The 20,966-nt window shown below is 35.5% G+C and overlaps 1 protein-coding gene across 1 annotated transcript; it reads right to left on the reverse strand.

Moving 5' to 3' along the window:
• Positions 1-642: 642 nt before the first annotated feature.
• On the reverse strand, positions 643-4,270 carry LOC123540280 (uncharacterized). Its single transcript, XM_045325168.2, has 3 exons — positions 4,114-4,270; positions 3,517-3,657; positions 643-1,690 (listed from the first exon to the last, which is right to left on the reverse strand). The coding sequence occupies exons 2-3, from the start codon at positions 3,632-3,634 to the stop codon at positions 1,251-1,253; spliced, it is 558 nt and encodes a 185-aa protein (XP_045181103.2). The 5' UTR covers positions 3,635-3,657; positions 4,114-4,270; the 3' UTR covers positions 643-1,250.
• Between the last annotated feature and the right edge of the window lie 16,696 nt (positions 4,271-20,966).

Below are 20,966 nucleotides of genomic sequence, written 5' to 3' on the forward strand. Positions count from 1 at the left end.
GCTGTAGTTAATTATACACAAGAGAAGAGATTGTTACCGGAAGCCCTTTTCTACCTGGTAGACTTGTTTGATTGAGCCTGAACACCTCACGTACTGTCATGTACGATGCAGTATGTATATGCTTTTTCTACATTTTTTTTTTATAAATTGGTATTTCAATGGGATTTTTTGTACATATGTATCTATTATACATTGTACATACTTATTATAATAGTTTACATACTAATATACTTGCTGAATATACTGACCGACACATACCTTAAAAACTGTAAACAGTGTCATTCAGGATGAACGTTTTGTTATTTCACTAAGCGTTGCACAAGATAAAAGGTAAGGGTAAATTTCCCGGGAGCACAGAGCACCCTTAACACAGCCGTAGAGCCAAGCAGATGACTATTATTGATTTTGATATCAATAGATCAAAGGTCAAGGTCACAATGACCCGGAACAGTTAAACCGTTTCCGGACGATAACTTGAAAAATAAAACTGATTGCTGAATACATCAAGGGGGGGGGGGGGGGGGGGGCGTTTCGTGTTCTTTGAGCTCTTATCAATTAGCCAATTTAGTCACGGTGCATGGGTCAGTGTAATTGAAATGAGCTTACTATGACTGAGTCGAAAAAAGATAAAAAAAACAATAATTCTTATAAGAACAGTTTAATGTACAGCGGGATAAGTAAATAGAAGTGTAATATTTTTTGATCAAAAACAAAATATCAATGCTCATTTAGTTGGACAGTAAACAAAAGTCTTGTGTTTCCAATATTTCACTGTCGATTACCTGAGAGGTTGAAGCTTCAAAACACTGGAAACCTCGATTGTAAAACGGAGTTTGAAGACCAGTCTCAAAACTCCAATATTTGGTTGGTTGCTTTTGAGTTCAGTATTGAAATTGACCAATGAAAAGACTGCATTCTTGGACTGGTCTCCAAACTCATTTTTATAAACTTGGACCCTGTACACTTTTTGAAATAAAACGTCAAAATATTCTTACTATACGCATAGACTTGCAAGGCTGAAAAAATGTTTTATTAAACGTGCACATCTAAATTTATTTACATTGCAATGCAATGCAATGAAATCTAACACTAGAGATGTTTGTAAAATGATCTTTCAGTTGGAGTATAAAACATCAACCTGTGTAAATCATGAACTAAATGTCCGTCCAAATGTTAGCAGCCTGTTTTAGATTAATGAACGTAGAAACTATATAAGAGAACGCACTTTACTACTTCAATAGCCAAATCAATTAGGCAGCCGCATTCATCAGCCATCCTGAGAACGTACTGCGGATACGGCTGTCGCTTTTTACTCTACATCCGTGCCCGGAAACGAATCGAATGTACACGTGACTGTCACGGCTCAGCATTGTAAGAACAAACCCAGTTGCTGGGTGGACACCATAGCCACTTCCACTGACGTCAGCGTCTGTCATGACGACACCTTTGACTACACCGTTCACCATGAGTTGTGCCGAAAACCACGTTCCATGATATGCAGCCACGGTCCAAGTCATTGCATAGAGACCCGTTTCGGGCACAACGAAGATCCCAGTATCGGCATTGTACCCACCTCTGTTTCCACCATTCATATTAACTTCCGCTCTGTTGAATACGAAGGTCTCGTGGTTTTTGTAACATTTTGAGCTGCTTAAGTAGGCATGAAAGGCAACTTGAGTACCAGCACTCCCTTAAAATAATAATGATAATAATAATGATAATGATAATAATGATGATAATGATAATAATGATAATAATAATGATAATGATAATGATAATAATAATGATAATGATAATAATGATGATGATGAAATTAATAATGTACTGTATATTTTGAATAAAATTTATGTTTTATGAAAACTTTTGTGTCACCTAATAAGAATTCCTTTGGTAACATTTTTATAAGAATTCCTTTGGTAACATTTTTTTAACATGAGTTTCAAAATGGCTGCCGTATTTCAACCAATATACACTGGTTTCATATTCAATCTAGCCTTATTTCATTCATCTTTGTCCATTTAATGTTGAACTTTTTCTAGATTTCAAACGGATTTGACTGTCCTGCCGACTAAATACCCGGTTATACGTGAAAGATTTGCTACATGTGTTAAGAAATGGTAACCAGTAAAGCAAGAATAGCAAAGAAAATGTCTTTTTTACTATGGCATAATCTTATTCTTAAATATTAAAGTCAATGAGTATTACATTACATAGCTCAGAAGTGTTAATATTTTATTTTCAATCTATTTTTTCAGTGAAGTTTTATTTTTGATAACATAACTGGCCACCTCCGCGGTCAAGTGATGAGATTAAGGTTATTGGTATCAAAGTACGTGACCGTAGAGTCTGTGTGAGCCATCTAGCCGGATTGCGGAATATCTGCTGCTCTATCAGCTGGCCATGCATGCCTGAAATTATGCCCGGAGGGGCATGACAATTACAGCTAGAAAGCTGCCATATGTCCTGAATTGTACTGACGTGATGTAAAACTTACACATACATGTAAAGCGTAAGATTGTCTTCAAGAACTGGGCCATGAAATTCTGTTTTGGTGGGCATTATTTCACTCCAAAACAATTTAGGAATATTTCAATTTTCCAGCTTTGGTAAAGGAAGGTCATAGGTGCCCCTCTAGACATTATTAGGGGCAATGGACAAGAGCCTGGGTAGAACCAATAATTTTCGGTATGCCAGCTGCATTACAACCTCGCATCAAAGAATTCTGGGTCAACTGAAGGGTTTCAATCCCACCGAGGTATCTCCCTTTTTATCAAACCCTAAAGATAAATACCGATAATAACGCACAAAAATTACTTTGACTTATAATATAAATGCAATCAATTCACTGGTAATTGTATAATTTTAACATTGTATGATGTCAAGAAGCAAAAGCATATTTTAATTTTTATTTACATCCCATTATTTTGTCTTAATCACTTTATAGATATGCTTTAGATGGTAAATATTAGCTTATAAGACATACATTATGGTTAATGTAGATAATATTTGTAAATATCTTGTCCATGTCATATCAGTGTTTTGAAGAAGTAGCAAGTTATACTAAATTTGTAAAATTACAAGATATTTATCTCTCTTTAAACAAAAATAACCCCATCTTAGGTACAAGTTAAAGTTTAAAGTTCCACTGAACTTGCTTAACAGCTTCCAGCGAAAACGCATACAGTACATTGCAAAGAAATTTAATATTGAAACCATTTTCAAATCAAGATGGCCGCGAAAATAATGATGATAAAAATGTTACCAATGGATATTTACAGACTGGGTGTTTCAACTTTAAAAAAAATACAACTTCGAAAAATTTAGAAAAAAATCACATTCGGACAATTCGTCATAGACATATTATATATATATAATATAATATTAATATAATATTTACAGTGAACACATTTACAAAACTATATTAAAGCTTTTCTTGGCCCAGAAGCTTATTGTGAGAAATAAACTTCAGCAGTATTGAAAATAACAGTACACAAAAGTGTTAAAAGAGATTCTCACCTTCTGCCAAACGAGTCCCGAGAAAAGAATCTGAAATCCAACTAGGCTTGTTCAGAGAAATGGATGCGGAAATTGCCCCTTGCAGCAGAATAAATATAAAACAGAATATGCCCATCATCCTTTCTTTTGTTCCCAAGTTTTCTGGAATGGAAAACATTAAAGCTTTTTAGGTTCAATCTTTGTTCAAAGGGTACGTATGATTTTTTATAAGAAAATGGGTGCCAAATTTCGGAAAATTTATTAATAGCATGTAAAACATATTACTTCTATCGCACTAATGTCTCAATTTAAAATAAAATGGTTACAGAAAGCATGAACATTTTAGTAATAGTTGTGGAAGTTGTTTCTATAAAACAATTTTCGCTATTTTGTGTTAAAAAAGAAGGCTTTCATTCTGATTTGTGATGTTTTAAAACACAAAGAAATGCAAAATGTCAGTACCGATAATAACTCGAAAACGTTTTATGTATATTTATGAGTTTTATAATGTGACACTTTTCATTAGATTAAACACCAATGAAATAAAAAGCTAGCAAGGAAAGCATTATAAAATCGCGCCTGATCGATATATTAAAAATAATAAATGATAAAACTTACTAAGCTTCAGGTCACAAAAATGCAGTCACTGCCTGTCAACTGATACTTGCAAAGTGAATTTGCAGCTAAATAATGCACTTGTTACAATCAGGATCCTATACATATCTACTTGTCCCAAACAGGATCCTATAATAGCTACTTGTCACAAACAGGATCCTCGACAAGATATCAGTCTTCAACATTACTTTATACAAACGATCTAATTGATTAAATTAATTTATATAATTGTGAACTGCATTATCGATTTCCTGCAGGAACATTTACTTTCCGTTTGAACCCTGTTGCATTGCACGTAGTCAAATCAACAGATAACATGTGCATGTTTTAATAACCGTTCTATTTATATGAAATTGAACATCACATAATCATATGAAGAAAGCTTTGATTTTGGAAAAAAAAATATATTTCTGCAAAATGTATCATAAACATGTCATGCCCTTTGTGGTCTGGAATAAGTGAGATACACTTTTGAGCGGATCAGCATCTATAACTTGTCAAAAAACTGTACCACGTTATCTTTTTGATGCATTAGAAATTAATGACCGAGTGCTTAAATTGCACAAAACGAAGTTTATCGTAGTTTTCAATTCAAGCGTATTTATTATCAATGAAAGCAGTTAAATAATTTTACACTCCGTGATGAAGAGAAGGAAGTAATCATAGTATTATGACATATTTTAGCAAGTGTCATATTACAGTGACCCTCAGACCATCCGATAACAAGAGGAATATCACATTTTCAACACCAGCCAACCTGTACCCGTTTTATGATTAAGGTACGACACTCGGCTAATTCATGCAATTCGGTAGAGACTTACACTAAGCCCTCTTTAGATAAGGGAAACAATCTGTTTAGAACACCGTTTGTCACTATGTTATATCAGTGCAATGGAAAATAAGCTATCTATGTCAAATGCTAGGCAGGATAATGATGTCGTGCATCTAACAGTCCTGACAGTTGGCGAAAGCCCCGAGAAAAAATTCCGTAGGCATCTTTTTGTACAATATGGTATCATACATCAAAATGTTCTTTAGGGTACGTGAAATTAAGCCAGGGTGGAAACCAGGCTCAAATATCCCTATTTAAGTTTTCGTGAGGCCCCAAAATGGGTGCATGTGATAAAAAATAATAATGAACGTAAAATGTTGTTTAAATTACAGATTAAGGTAAATCTGACTTAAATATATAATAGAGTGGGAAGATTTAACCAAATGATTTAATTTGAGGTATAAATGTAATTTTAAAGTAAAATTAAAGACTAAGAGGCCCTAAATTTGGGGTTCTCCATCAGATGACATTTACATGCTGATCTGACGTATCCAATATGTTATAATACGGTACATTTGTATTAACATGTAATTAAGAAATGAATGTTTGTCCTCTATAGCATCCAGTGAATATAAAAAACTAAGACATATTCCATTTACATTGAATTTATGTAATATATAATAATATATATTATATAATATATAATTCAAGAGGCCCGAAAGGGAGTATCACTAAAAATGAACATTTTTAACCGAACATCCTGCATGTCATTTTTGCCATCAATGTAACATTCAGTGAAGTGAAGTAGATATACTAACGCAGCCTTAAAACATCAACTGTTCTTAAACTTATACTGTAAAGTAATTTTATTGTTTTTATTATTGCAGCATCACATTTTATTGAGGTCTGAGAACACTAAAAATGTAAAAGGCCAATCAGCTTCGCAATTTTGCATTTCCAAATCGATCATTTGGTAAAAAGAAGCTGGAACTCCGTTCATTCAACCCTCAATGATTAAAAAAAACAACAACAGTGAATTGAGTTTTACCCTTATAATGCCATTTAATGACTAAAATGCCATAAGGATTGGATTACCCCTTTAAGTCAGGGTCTTGTGCTCGATCCCATACTTAGACATTTCTGGTTTTACCCTGGCAAGACATTGCCGTAACTAACATCGTACCGCCATTATGTACAGTGTTTAAACACAGTAAACTGTAAATAGGGGTGAAAACTCGAGAAAAAAGATAAAACGAGTATGTTCAACAGATACTGAGCAGTCCAAGAACTCACCAGATTGCACCATTTACTCTAGCTATAAGAAAAATTTTCCCGGGGCCACCTTTCACAAACCCACACCCTTTGCCGCCCCAATTCTCAAATTGTCCCTACGCCCCTGATAAGTCTTGCCCAGTCATGGTTCTTGTTAAACTTAGATGTTGTTGAATAGTCAAGCGCACTGCCTTTTGGACAGCTATTGTTATTAAAAGCGTTATCGCATTTTATCCATGTCCAGAACAGGCATTTTTCAAAAATATTTTGTAGAAGCAGTGGTATCCCATAAGACCAACTGACATTCAATTTTTGTGGAGTCACCAAATGTATACTACAATATAGAAAACCTCGTATGACATTACATGTAAATGTTTGTAGTCGCGTCTACGCCACACACAAATTGTTTTGCAGCGTAAAAACCTCAAACTTATCGAACCTAAACTCTTCGTCAATTTATTAATCATTTAACATTATCAAAACTTTTATAAGGTATTTGGTATTCCTTACTAATGATTGGATTTCTGTATATCGAAATGTAATAAATATGAGGTTTCTAAGGTGGTAGTGAAATGAATTACAACACAGGTGCCATATGCTCATGTAACAAAGGTCATGCTTAGACTGTCCTAAAGAATGGATGTTGTATTTTTACTTTTTGAGAGTATTTTCACAGCATGAGGCTAGACAAAAAAATCACAAGGACAAATATTCATTAAGAAAAACTATGTTCAAAGAAAGACCCCACCCCCCACACACACCCCTCAAACAAAAACCCCGTATCAGTGATTGCATGGATGTGAACATGATTAACATTGCACTTAATATACATGAACAAAGTAATATAATACTTATTCTGTTATCAAAATTGTAAACAAACAGATTTCACAGGTCCTGGACATTCTTGTTCCTTTAGCATGAATAGAAGTGAGTATATGAGGATAAAGAAGAGCCGATACTTACAATCTGTAAGGCACAAAATTACATAAAATACTGATTATTATATCATTTTTGAAAATATTAGAATTTTCTAGCCCCCTTTGTGGATAGTTCATAAACTCCACCTACGGAAAACGTAGCTGGTTGGGAAAATAGGCGCTACATGTTCACATGAACATCAGTGATTCTTTTCAGGTAATGAAATACTTACAATTATAAAATGTAATTATCAGCTGTGCTGTGTCATTTTGACATTTACTGAAGTGGATAATCCCAGTACTGGTGTCATGTGGTACATGAAATGCTGACCTCCAAGTTGAGCGGAAACCTAAATACTTGACTACCGCTCCGCTGATATTAAATTGGTTAAAAATGTCTTTGACTGAATCAAGTGATCTGATTGCTGTTTGGGGTATATTTCAATGTTACAATAGATCAGATAAAAAAACCGGTATAGGTGACATTGCTCATGAATATAATTATAGACTTGCTACTGTATATCAAGAGGACGCATATTTAAGATTAATCTGGTCTTGGAGCAATATTTATACTATGGCATAACAGTTACAGTTCCACTTACACCCTATTACAGAGATGTAAATACCCCATACATATAAAATGGTGAATCATAAATCGTTATATGCTAGATGAAATTTCAGCAATGATTCTGGAAACTAAATACTACTTATTAACCTAACCCGCCCGCTTAGCTCAGTAGGGAGAGTGTTGGTCTACGGATCGTGGGGTCGTGAGTTGGATCCTCGGGCGGGGCGTATGTTCTCCGTGACGATTTGATAAAAGACACTGTGTCTGAAATCATTCGTCCTCCACCTCTGATAATTCATGTGGGGAAGTTTGCATTACTTGCGGAGAATAGGTATGTACTTGTACAGAACACAGTTTAGGTTAACTGTCCGCCGTTACATAGCTCAAATACTGCTAAAAACGGCGTTTAAACCAAAACAAACAAACATTGATTTAAATCATCATGAAATGTGAGTAATTTAAACCCCTTTGGAGCCTAAAAATTGTTTTTCTTTGGTAAAAGTAACTACCTAAGAACAAATATCAAATTGCTGTGAAGAAAATACTCTGGTACACTTTATGGTTTACAACATATGAAAGAAGAGATAAATTTACCAAACTTTTTCGACAAATTTTAAAATTTGCTTATCAATTATTCTACAATAACATGACCCTATTCTGTTGCGTTTTTATTAATTTGTGTATAAGAATGCCTGTTACTCACATGAACCTTAAATACTCATAGATACCTTACTATCGTGGAGATTTCAAAAATAGAGTAAAAACAATATACCTCTCAATTATGTATTACCTATCTAAATTTTCAAAATATTTTTCAAAAACCCTGTAATGGGCCTCAAATTCTAAAATAATTAGTGTGATTAACACATTTATTCATATTACAATACATTTAATCTAAAACAGATGCACATTTCATCAAATAATGATGAATAAAAATATTCTGTAATTTCCCTTAGAATTTAGAAAAAAGTCCTATTTTGGGGCCTTACAAAAAAATAAAAATGCATTTTTAGCCTGGTATCCACCCTGGTTAAATAGAAGAAACAATAACAAACGTTTTAAGGCATGATACCATATTGTACTAAAAATGCCTACGGATTTGTTAACCAGGCCTCTTTTTCCAGTTAACCAACTGCCTAATATTGATTTCTTTGGTTTTCTCATATTTCTGGATATTTTTCCCATACTTTGACGCATACATATTGAAAGCAGAGACTTTTCTCCCTTTCAGCAGTAGCTTTTTCAACATATTCTACCTTGTGAAATGCTGTGGGTTTTGACTCATTTTTTTTCCAAAAAAAAAATCGTCTGTTTGTTGACAAATTTCACAACAAAAATGTCACACTTTCCCCAGGGCATTAATTAATTTGACCTTTACATATGTTTCTTTTCAGACTCTGACCGTTGTAATAATTATGCATGTTTTTTATGCCTTCAGGTAAAAAGTGCATGGTTTGCATGAGGCACTATGTCAATAAAGTCTTAGCGGTGTTGTCTCCATTTCGTTTTCAAATATTTTACCCGGATAATTTATGTCAGCTTTTCAGAAAATGATATTTTAATTATTTTTTTAGACTGTGTACTTTGATGCAGTTAACTACACATATATATAGTTTGTATTTTTAGTTCCACTGCCTAAATTTGGCATTTTTCGGACATAAATGTAGCATGGCCATACCGAAATCGCAAACGGAGAAAAGTTTTTTTTTGCTGACTGCCATAAAGGATTCATTACCTTAAAACATTTCGTTTTTCACTGTACATCTACCTTAGACCATTTAATGGTTAAACTCTTGGCCGCCATATTTTACATGAGCCAAAAACAAACCTAGACGCTGTGTATATTATATATATTGAAAATATATGTGCCGCCTCCATTCACATCAGAATCAACCTTAATGATGACTTTCACTGCGTCAGTATTAAAAAGCTCAGAAACAAACTATGTTCTCTCTTTCTCAGCATTGTGCAGGCAAATACTTGGAGACTATAAAGTATAGAGAACTGAAATAGGCATCAAACACACAAGAATTTTAGTAAACGATTTTTTTGATACGATTACGTAATATAATGAGATGACAAACACGGGCTAGGAGGGCCGTCTTACTTGTTTGCCTCAAGAAGGAAATAGGGTCTCCAAACAATCGGATGTAAGTGCACTTAAGTGTATATACTGTCTTACCTTAAAATAAAGATATCGATATATGTAATGTCCAATGGGATCATCAATAATGTATGACACCTTTGGAAGCATGCCTTAGCATATCCTGTCTCGTTTGAATATGGAACCTTCATGTGATTCTGTTGCTCATAACATACTTTCTTGTCGTAGTTCGTCACACCCCCCCGTTAGTTTACAGCAACAAAAACATATTATCCAGGTGGTAACACGTTTTATATTACCGGTGAATGAGGAAAATCAAAACGATAGTCATTTGTTTCCAGAAATGGTTACCTTATGATTCAAACATAGATTGTTTCTTTTAACATCAGAAAGGATCTATTCCTACGCCTTAAAATCTTGCACGAACTTACTGTTAGTCCATGTAAATAAAAAAGGAGCGACAATGGTGTTGTGTAAGGGTTTGATAATGACGGTTATAAATAAGGTAACGACCACTCCATAATGCCCCTTTTAAAAGATAAATCCATAACTCACGGTCCACTACCTTAATTACCCCACTCAGGACCTACTCATGATCCATTTACATTTAAAACGTAATTGAGGGAGGCAATATATGAATTTATTTAAGAATTCGAAAACTATTCGCTTGATTTCGATTTCGTTAAGTTTTTTTCCAGAAATTATAATCGAAATTCCAAAAGTATTCGATTACTTTCAATAAGTTCATAAAATGTATATTTACAGTTATATACATAAAGGGTACCGTACACATGTCTTGATGAGGGGAGTGTACATGGTGAGTAGAGAACATGTATGCACATGATGAACGGGTTATACTTCTACAAATGTTGAATAGGATGTTAAATAAGATATACAATTAACCTCGCTTATAAGGAACAGCTTGGGACCTCTAAAAATTGTTCCTTATAACCGAAGTTCCTTATATCCGTATAGCGAACTAATTCCTTGTAACCGGGGTTTGTATAACGAGCACAATTTGTATAGCGTACACTATTTTACTGACGTTTGAAAAGAGATATGTGTTCACACACTCCGGGCTGACCATGAATCTTTAAGTGAGAAAGTTGCGTATCTCTGTCCATTTTTTATATTTATCTTGTATGTACAATGTTAATAGAACATATTTAGGAAATGGTGTATAGGCGTTAGTTTTAACTTGATCTGTACATAAAGAGTAGGATACCCTTGGGTACAGGTTGAGTAGGGTGAACATGAGGAGTTGGAATGAAAAGCAACCATTTTACTTTTTAGAATTGGCTAGTTACATCTACAGAATGACAGGTAATGCTAACGAGTAACCACTGCTAACGAGTACCCACTGCTAACGAGTAACCACTGCCGGGTCGAACGAGTAACCGCTGCTAACGAGTAACCACTGCTAACGAGTAATAACTGCGTAACGAGAAACCACTACTAACGAGTAACAACTGCTAACGAGTGCCCACTGCTAACGAGTAACCGCTGCTAACGAGTAACCACTGCTAAAGAGTAACCATTGCCTAACGAGTAACCACTGCTAACGAGTAATAAATGCATAACAAGAAACCACTCTTAACGAGTAACAACTGCTAACGGGTGAACACTGCTAACGAGTAACCGCTGCTAACGGGTAACCACTGCCGAGCCGGACGAGTAACCACTGCGAACGAGTGACCACTGCCTAACGAGTAACAACTGCTAATGTGTAAGAACTTCTAACGAGTAACCACTGCCTGACGGGTAACCACTGCTAACTAGTAGCCAATGCTAACGAGTAACCACTGCCTAACAAGTAACAACTGCTAATGTGTAAGAACTATTAACGAGTAACCACTGCTTACGAGTAACTACTGCTAACGTGTAACAACTGCTTGCGAGTAACAACTGCTCAGGAGTAACCACTGCAAAAGAATAACCACTGCTGGACGAGTAACCACTGCCGAATGACAGGAAACAGGTACCGAAAGACAAGTAACCACTGCTGAATGACAATTTACAACTGCCGAAAGCCAGGTAACCAGTGCCGAAAAACAAGCCACCACTGCCGAATGACATGTAACAACTGTCGAAGGTCAGGTAACCAGTGCCGAAAAACAAGCCACCACTGCCAAAAAAACATGTGACAAATGTCGAAGGTCAGGAAACCAGTGCCGAAAGACAAGCGACCACTGCAGAAAGACAGGTAACAACTGCCGAATTTCGGTTAACCGGTGTAGATAGACAAGTGATCACTGCCGAATGACCTGTAAAAACTGCCGAATGTCAGGTAACCGGTGCCGAAAAACAAGTGACCGCTGCCGAATGACAGAAAACAACTGCCGAATGTAAGGTAATCGGTCCCGAAAGACAATTGACCACTGATGAATGACATGCAACAACTGTCAAATGTCAGGTAATCAGTGCAGAAAGACAAGTGACCAATGCCGAATGACATGTATCAGCTGCCGAAGGTCAGGTAAGCAGTGTAGAAAGACAAATTTCCACAGCCGAATGACTGGTAACATCTGCCGAATGCCAGGTAAGCGGTGCCGAAAAACAGATAAACACTGCCGAATGAAAGGAAACAACTGTCGAATGTCAGGCTACCGGTGCCGAAAGACATGTGCCCATTGCTGAATGACATGCAACAACTACCGAATGTCAGGTAACCGGTACCGAAAGACAAGTGACCACTGCCGAATGACATGTAACAACTGCTGAATGCCAGGTAATCGGTACCGAAAGAAAAGTGACCACTGCCAAATAGTATTTAACAACTGCCGAATGCCAGGTGACCGGTGTCTAAAAAAGCATAAACAGTGCCGAATGACAGGCAACAACTGCTGAATGTCAGGTAACCGGTGCCTAACGACAAGTGACCACTGCCGAATAACTGCCGGAACTCCGGTAACCGGTGCCGAAAGATAAGTTACCACAGCCGAATGACATGTTACAACTGCTGATTGCCAGATAAACGGTGCCGAAAAAAAGTGGCCACTGACAAATAACATGTCACAACTGCCGAATGTCAAGTAACCAGTACCGAAAGACATGTGACCACTGCAGATTGACATATAACAACTGCCGAATGTCAGGTAATATGTGCAGAGGACAACTGACCACTGCCGAATGACATGTAACAACTTCTGAATGTCAGGTAAGAAGTGCCGAATAACATATAACATGTGCCGAATTTCAAGAAACCGGTATCGAAAAACAAGTGACCATTACTGAATATAAGGTAACCGCTGCCGAAAGACAAGTGACCACTGCCTAATAACATGTATCAACTGCCGAATGTTAGTTAACCAGTGTCGAAAAAAAGTGACCAGTGCCCAATGCGAGGTAACATCTGCCGAATGAATGCCGGGTGACCAGTGCCGAAAAATAAGTTACCAGTGTCGAATTTTCATTACGCAACTGCGTATCTGCGTGAAGGCAGCTACGCGTCTGACGTCCGCGGAATAATTTCATGACTGCATAGCCTGAGTACCGTATAACAGATTTTGAGTGTATTAATTTAAATAACACAAGATGTTGCTATACATTATTTCCATTCTAATTTGTCCTTTATTTACAACAAAATTAATAATAAATTATTGCAGCGAACTCTCTTGTCGCAACAGAAACATTGACGTCATCGCCTGTTATCGTAACGTCTTTTAAGTGCACGCATGTTTAATAGATACAAGCATATTAGAATTTCCATTCTTTAATAGTTCAAACCTTGGCCGTAGCGACTATTGAGGCAACGGAGACACTTGCCTCGGTCAGTTTCTCTGCCTTCTCGGTGGATTTTTTTTTGCCTCAATTGCCTCGGTGGATTTTTTTTTGCAAGGCGACTATGTTTGGTATCCAAGTTTTGTTTTGCCTTAGCTGTACGAATTACCAGCCGTTCTTCAAGAATCTGATCTCGGTTTGGAAAGTATTAATAGATGCCTTATAAAATCTATGGAACAAACTATAGCATATATCTACGCGGCGTATGTGAGATATGTCAGTATCGTACTACGGTTGTTCAAAGTGTTTTCAATATTCCCCAGCATCATCCGAAAATACCAGCCTGTAGAGGTCACTCCCGGACGCGTAGCTTGACACACTCAGTTACTCTGCTCATTGCGCTGAGTAATATTTGCAATCAAAGCCTGAAAATGGGGGATTAAAGATCAAAAGAAGCAATGATAAGATCAGGCGAGGGTATGAAGCTAGTGCCAGTGTTTGTGCATATATTAGTAAACTGTAATTTTTTAGATCTGTAAATTTCAGAAGTAAATACAGGGCTCGACAGTAATTGACTAATTTGTTTGATCTTAAATACCACATACCTCAATCTCCTGCTTTCAATAAAAACCCGTTTCAAATCATTGCGCAAATTATTGAGATTGCATCTATTTCGGACACTTACGATGACATGTTTGAAAAAATATCAGATGTCGATTTTTCTGTCGTTCAATTAAAATGTTCCACTTTTTAATGTCATTTATAAAAATAAGCTAGTTCATTGAGTGATAAAACATTTCTGTTTCATATGCATATATATGAAACTATGGGACAGATCTACGGTCAAAATAAATGTTTTAAATTTACCTTGTGCAGATTTTGGTACTCCTAATCCTACAGCTTAGTAAATGTTTCACAATTGTGATTCATATGATAATTTCTATTGTAGTCGCGCACTGTATTTTCGCTGTAAATGTTCACCGTCAGTGAAGAAAGTTTAGAAAGAGTTATCAGATATAACGGCGGTCAAAAAATGATAAAATGTTTCCTGTGTAAAAATGGCAGTATATCCTATCAAATACATTTGCATCATAATCGAAACACTGCGGCTAAATGCAAAAAAAAAAAAAAATAAAAAAAATAAAATACAATACACTGGAACAATTGCTTTTGAATATAAATAGTAGCGAAATGAATGCCCCAAAGTAAGTAGTTTGCGTTTCAGTTGCTTGGATCACATTACTTTGTTATGTGCACATAGGTTGCATTGTCATTGCATTGTAAAACAAAATGCGAAGAAAAAAGATGCTGACAGCTGCATTCTTTAATGTAATTTCCTTAATGCAATGAAATTTTTAAAAAATGCAGGGGAATAAAACAACGTCTTTTATCAACTGGAGATGTAGAAAGCTACTTTTATTCCAAGAGTGGCGGAAAAAGTTTCCCATCAAATTCTTAGACATAAATTATAGACTTAAATTACTCAAATATAGAATTTAAACAAACAATAGCAAAACTAATGATAACTTCTTGTTACATGTTTATGCTTACTATTCCTTCAAAATTGACAAGTACTTTATGCTAATCAGTAAAAAGTTATGATACTAGAAAATATACAGCTTTAAATATATCCATAATATCTGTCTAAAACAAAGTATGTCATACATTGTAGATACCAGTTTAAACTTTGATCTTCCCTATTCAGTTTCAAAAAAGCTCCAGTTAAGGATGAGGGTCAAATGTGTTGCCCATAGTTATGTCAAAAAAATATCCAAGAACTTTTCATTCGGAGCAATAGAAAAGTCAGTTTGGGAAGTTTCTTGATTGGCTACATCTTCTCAGGTCATACTGGCTAGTCGCTTTCAGAAGAAGCTACACGTTCTATTTCTTTTCCCAGAATCTTCACCCACGGGGAGATTCAACTGACCTACACCAAGGGAAGTGGATTCCATTTTTCACATCCTCCCGCTGAATAGCTTCAGAATTGGTTGCGCTACGCCTCGACCCCCTATGTCATAAAATAGGCGTTTTAAAACGTACCAAATAGCTATTTCCAAACATTATAACAGATTGCATTTTTCATTCGTGTAACATTCGGATTCCGAATTAAAATTCGTGCCCCTCCCATTGGGCACTTACAACCGGAGCAAATAAATCCACAAGAAAAGTTTACATCCTACGTTTTCTGGCGATTTTATGTTTAAATTCTTTCAATATAAATTCAATTTTTCCCAAACCTAATCTGATTTCAAAACATGGTTTAGATTCAAAATAAACCGATGAATTTGTTGGTGCCAAAAGCAAAATCATTGGAAACGTAATTATTTATCATTTTAGTTTATATTATATGTATTTTATTTTATCAAAATATCATTGATGGTACAACGGTGCTGTTTATTTTCGCTTATTTTGAAGAATATTAACTCTCACCCTATTGGACACGATTGATTCTGCCTTTGCGGCCAGTGTAGACCAAGATCAGCCTGCCCAGTCATGCAGTCTGATCATGGTCTGCACTGTTCGCTATTCAGTCAGTAAATTTCCAGTAAACACCCATGGCCATAGGGAGAGACTAAATTTTACCGAGGCAATTGAGTACGCGCGTTTGTTCATGATTGTTAGGTAAGTTTGAGATGTAAGGCAAAGCGATGACAGTCAGAGGGGTTAGTTAGGGGGGTTGTGTCCCACCCTCCCCCAAGAAAAGTAGAATATTTGATAAAAACACACTTTGTTGCGCTGTTGTTATAATATAAAAGAGACACATTGCCCTGTTACTCCGCGATCTACCTGGGTACTTATACCGATTTATGGTTCTTTTGTAATGTGTTTCTCTTGCTATGAAGGTCTCGGATCAACACAAGACCTACTGTTTGCACGGTGCACAATCACGTGGTCTATGATGTCACGCCGTAGGTATCGCGCAAAGCCATTTTTGTCAACAAAGCGTCGAGTCAAGAAGAAAATTCGTCGTAAGTATTTTGTTACGAATTTTTGTAAAATGTCTTTAGTATGTTGCAAGTCCGTTTATAAATGCGTACCTCCGATCACACAGCATCTGTCCGTGTCTGCTTTAGTTTGGCTGTAAAACGGGACAAACTGACCAACATCTCAAAATCGCTCTTGCTATCTCTCCAAGCTGATTTTAGAACCGCGTTAATACCAGCTTTCTCTTGCTAAATTCTCCAGATGGCCGTTTTTGTTTGTTACTTTTTGTCTCAAAACAGCCGCTGATAGATTATTTTTCACTTTCATGGTGTTATTTTCAGGTAAAACCAAAGATAAAAAAGTATGCTATTGCGGCAAGTTCTGGAAGATAAATGATATCGCAACAAGCTGAAATGATATTCTTATTTTAACTCTAGTTTTCCCATCAGTATTTATAAGTAAATCAACGCATATCACTCTTTCACCTAAACCGAAACTGGTCAATTGATAATGCAAATACTAAATGAAATATTTGATACTTTTATTTTGAGAAAATATGACATTGGATTATACGTGCTATTCATGTTTAACAGGTCCTTTTACTATCGAACTAGCCGGAAGACTGTTTGCAATCTGGTGGACAAATATGAGCAACGAGCAGAAGACAGATCCATACAGCGTGTGCCCACTAATAAGCGTTGTACATTGGAAGACAGGTAATAACCTATATTCAATAATAATAATAATAATAATAATAATAATAATAATAATAATCATTATAACTATCAATAACGACAATAATAGGGGAAATTCTAGTCTGTAAACTCACTGAAAAAACATTTACACCGGCAAAACAAACAAACTTCGTAGGAAACGCCGTCGTGTTACAAAATAATTGAATAAACTCTGAAGAGATCCGTAGAAAAAAAGACGGTTCATAACGAACTATGAGTAAAACAAAACTATCAACGCCCTTAGCAACGCCGTAAGCAGTACATATATGTATTCATTTGTTTTGGGATTAAACACGCGGCGACATGTTATAGCAGGCACACGACATGTCACATCTGCATTTATAATAAGTCATCTTTGAGCTTATAAGACTTTACCAGTTTTTGCCTTTTTTTCTTGTTACAGGGACCACGTCTTCGATCGCTCAGAGAGAACTAGGGTCTTGTGCATGAAAAGGTAGCTAAAGTGAGCCTAGACAGGAATGCTGTTAAAGGAGACCCCTTTGTGTTCGATGGGACAGCAGTGCAAGGTAGAATGAAAGCAAACTATGATCCCTCCGAGCGTTAGAATTGGACTCGAGAACTGATGATACACAGCATGTTTGCGTGTTACTTGACTGCCTTTCGACTAAAAATTCAAGGCTGCTGACATAGGACGTTTCTTTCAAAATTCTATTTTAGTCATTGTCATGAGTCAATAGACCAAGTTTGAAGAAATTTTGTATGTTGGAAGTTTTAGTTATTACACAGTTAACTCTCGTAAGCCCTTAAGGCTACGTATCATGATGTAGATTGAACTTTTCCCGAGTCAGGTCGTTTAAACATTTGTAGTATTGACATGTAACTTCATGTATAATCATACGTAAACAAGATAAAACTCGGACTTATCATATGATTGTAAAATAATTTATCATTTCCCGAAAATTCGTTCCTATGAATATTTGGTTTACATATACTATGTCTCTACATTGAAAGTAAGAAATCCTGTTTTTCTGAAACAATAGTTCATAATGTGATAAAAGAACTTTTACATTTGTAAACTTTAAAGATGTGTTTATAGTATCTAAAATATTAATATTATTTCTGTAATGATGGATTTCGGATGAAATTAAACGCTTACACCAGTTTTGCCAATGACTGTGAATGTAACATACGATATCAAAATTTTATAGTTCAAAACTTCAAAATAATTTCTTCCAGTAGTTGTATCAATTGCAAACTGTTTCCTCTGTATTACAATTCCTACAATTTTAAAGGTGTGTATATATCCACTATATTTTAGCTACTGAAAAAGTGGAATGAATTTTCTGAACATTCATTTTACATTTACTTTGCAAAATAATGCCAGAATTGTTTAGCCAGTGATCGCTTTAGCTTGTTTTCCTTAAAGACCCAATGTTTATCTGTAAATAAAGTGAATAAGGCTTAATATATTTACAGTACGTTTTCTTTTCTGAAAATCGAAAGGCTTCGTCAGTACTTCTCAATCCCATAATTCTGATTTTGCATTAAAAGAAGTATGACGTCAATTTGTTTGTTTGTTAAAGAAGGCTGAGTAAAGTAAATTTCAACCAATGAATTCCATCATATATTGCTTACACTTATGGACATTTCCGTTACAAAAATATTATACACCCGGAAATAAACGAAATAAACTGCACTCATGGCCTAAAATGATATGCTTACATATATATATATAAATGGCGGCAAATAGAAACATTTTTCTGTGTTTTTTTGTCTTTTTTTTACCTCACGTAAAAGATCTAATGCAGTTTTTAGACGTTTTGATACCTATATGCATTTCGGCCATTTTAGGAGGTAGTGCAAGGGCATGGGCGATATTTCAAGCGTGTGTGTGTTCAAGCGTGCATGTGAGTGGGCGATGTTTTAGACGGATTGTTGACGCCTGGCCAGTTGTGACTGTATTTAATGACTACTGTAACAAAACTTATACATTGAATTATAAAATACTGGCATTAATCAAATCGTTGTAAATCACAGATTAAATTACAAACATAAGAACTTTATATGTTTTATTAGTCTTCTTTGACGACTCATCTTTAATCTTGTAACATGATAATAATAGCCCCGCGAATATACCGCTCTACATTAACACATAAACAGATTTATTTTGCTTCAAAGCTTTCGATTTATCCTGGAAATCACGCTCAAACCTTTCAAGCTGTCGTCGCACATAAATGCTTCAGTTTGTTGCGATAGCATTTATCTTTTAGAACTACCTGCTAGAGCATACTTTTTAAGCTTGTTGTGATATCATTTATCTTTCAGAACTTGCCGCAATAGCATACTTTTTTATCTTTGGGTTTACCTGAAAATAACACTTTTAACGTGAAAAATAATCTATCAGCGGCTGTTTTGAGACAAAAAGTAACAAACAAAAACGGCCATCTGGAGAATTCAGCAAGAGAAAGCTGGTTTTAATGCGGTTCTGAAATCAGCTTGGAGAGATAGCAAGAGCGATTTTGAGATGTTGGTCAGTTTGTCCCGTTTTTCAGCCAAACTAAAGCAGACACGGACAGATGCAGTATGATCGGAGGTACGCATTTATAAACGGACTTGCAACATACTAAAGAAATTTTACAAAAATTCGTAACAAAATACTTACGACGAATTTTCTTCTTGAATCGACGCTTTGTTGACAAAAAATGCTTGGCGCGATTACTACAGCATAGCGTCATAGACCACGTGATTGTGCATTCTTATTGTCGAAGCTCATTCGAGTAAAATTAAATGTAAAAACCATTTTCCCTATAAAGTTCCGTCTAATGTTGCTCTCATGCTGAAAAGGGCATTAGTTTTCTCTAAAAAAGTTCTTTCATACAATGAAAAGGTGAGGGTGTCGGTGCCGATATAAAATTTTGTCGAAGATGGTTTCCGTGCCGGGTGCAGAGAGTCAAGAGGGATCCTGTGAGGCAAAATTGCACCGACTGAGAGAGATCCCGTGCATTCACGAAATCGAAAGTTGGGTGTTTTTAAGGAAACATGATAAAAATAACCAAATAAAGTGTATTTGAGTCATTCTATATTTTCGCAACATTTTTGAACTGGTTAATTTTGAAAATTAACCATCATTATTTGTTGTTTTCACCTGGCGGATTTGATAAATAGAACATATCTCAATGTAAATTTGATAAATAGAACATACCTCAATGTAAATTTAACTGAATGCAAGCTTAATACATCTTTGTTTTACCAAAACAGAACATATTCTGAAGGCAGAACCAACACGTTTTCCCTCCTGTAACAATAGTATCAGTGACTGATGCTTTATCATAAGATACAGTAAACACATCCAGATCATAATCATATGACAGTTTGAGATCTTTATAGAAAAAAATAACATCTACGTCCTACATGTATCACAAAACAAAATTGCGATGAATTTCAGGTGATATTTCAAAAAACTAATTTATTTCATAGTTAAAATATTATTTGTATTTTTAATTCGGTCAATGGATCAATTTTCAACCAGTGCTTTTGTGAAAAGAAAATCTGTAGTTCCTAAGTACTAAAATTATAGGGATAAGATGATAACAGTGAATACTATAATCGATGATATCTGCAGTGTTACAGCAGGGACATGCGTGTAACAAGAAGGACACCTTTTTGTTATGGCAGTGACATTTAAACAGAAAATTATGAATAGTTACGATGTTTATTGAACATAAAATTAGAATAATTGCTCAACAAATGCGAAACATGTCCCGGACTGAAAATAGCGAAAATGTTTTTTAAAATAAGGATTACAATCTCGTGTTTTTTTTTCATAACTGCAATAATTATGTGTTACGTCCAGGACATTGACTGTTACAGGAGTGAAATTTGA

The sequence above is a fragment of the Mercenaria mercenaria genome, chromosome 16, assembly GCF_021730395.1.
Source record: "Mercenaria mercenaria strain notata chromosome 16, MADL_Memer_1, whole genome shotgun sequence".
Classification (NCBI taxonomy): Eukaryota; Metazoa; Mollusca; class Bivalvia; order Venerida; family Veneridae; genus Mercenaria; species Mercenaria mercenaria.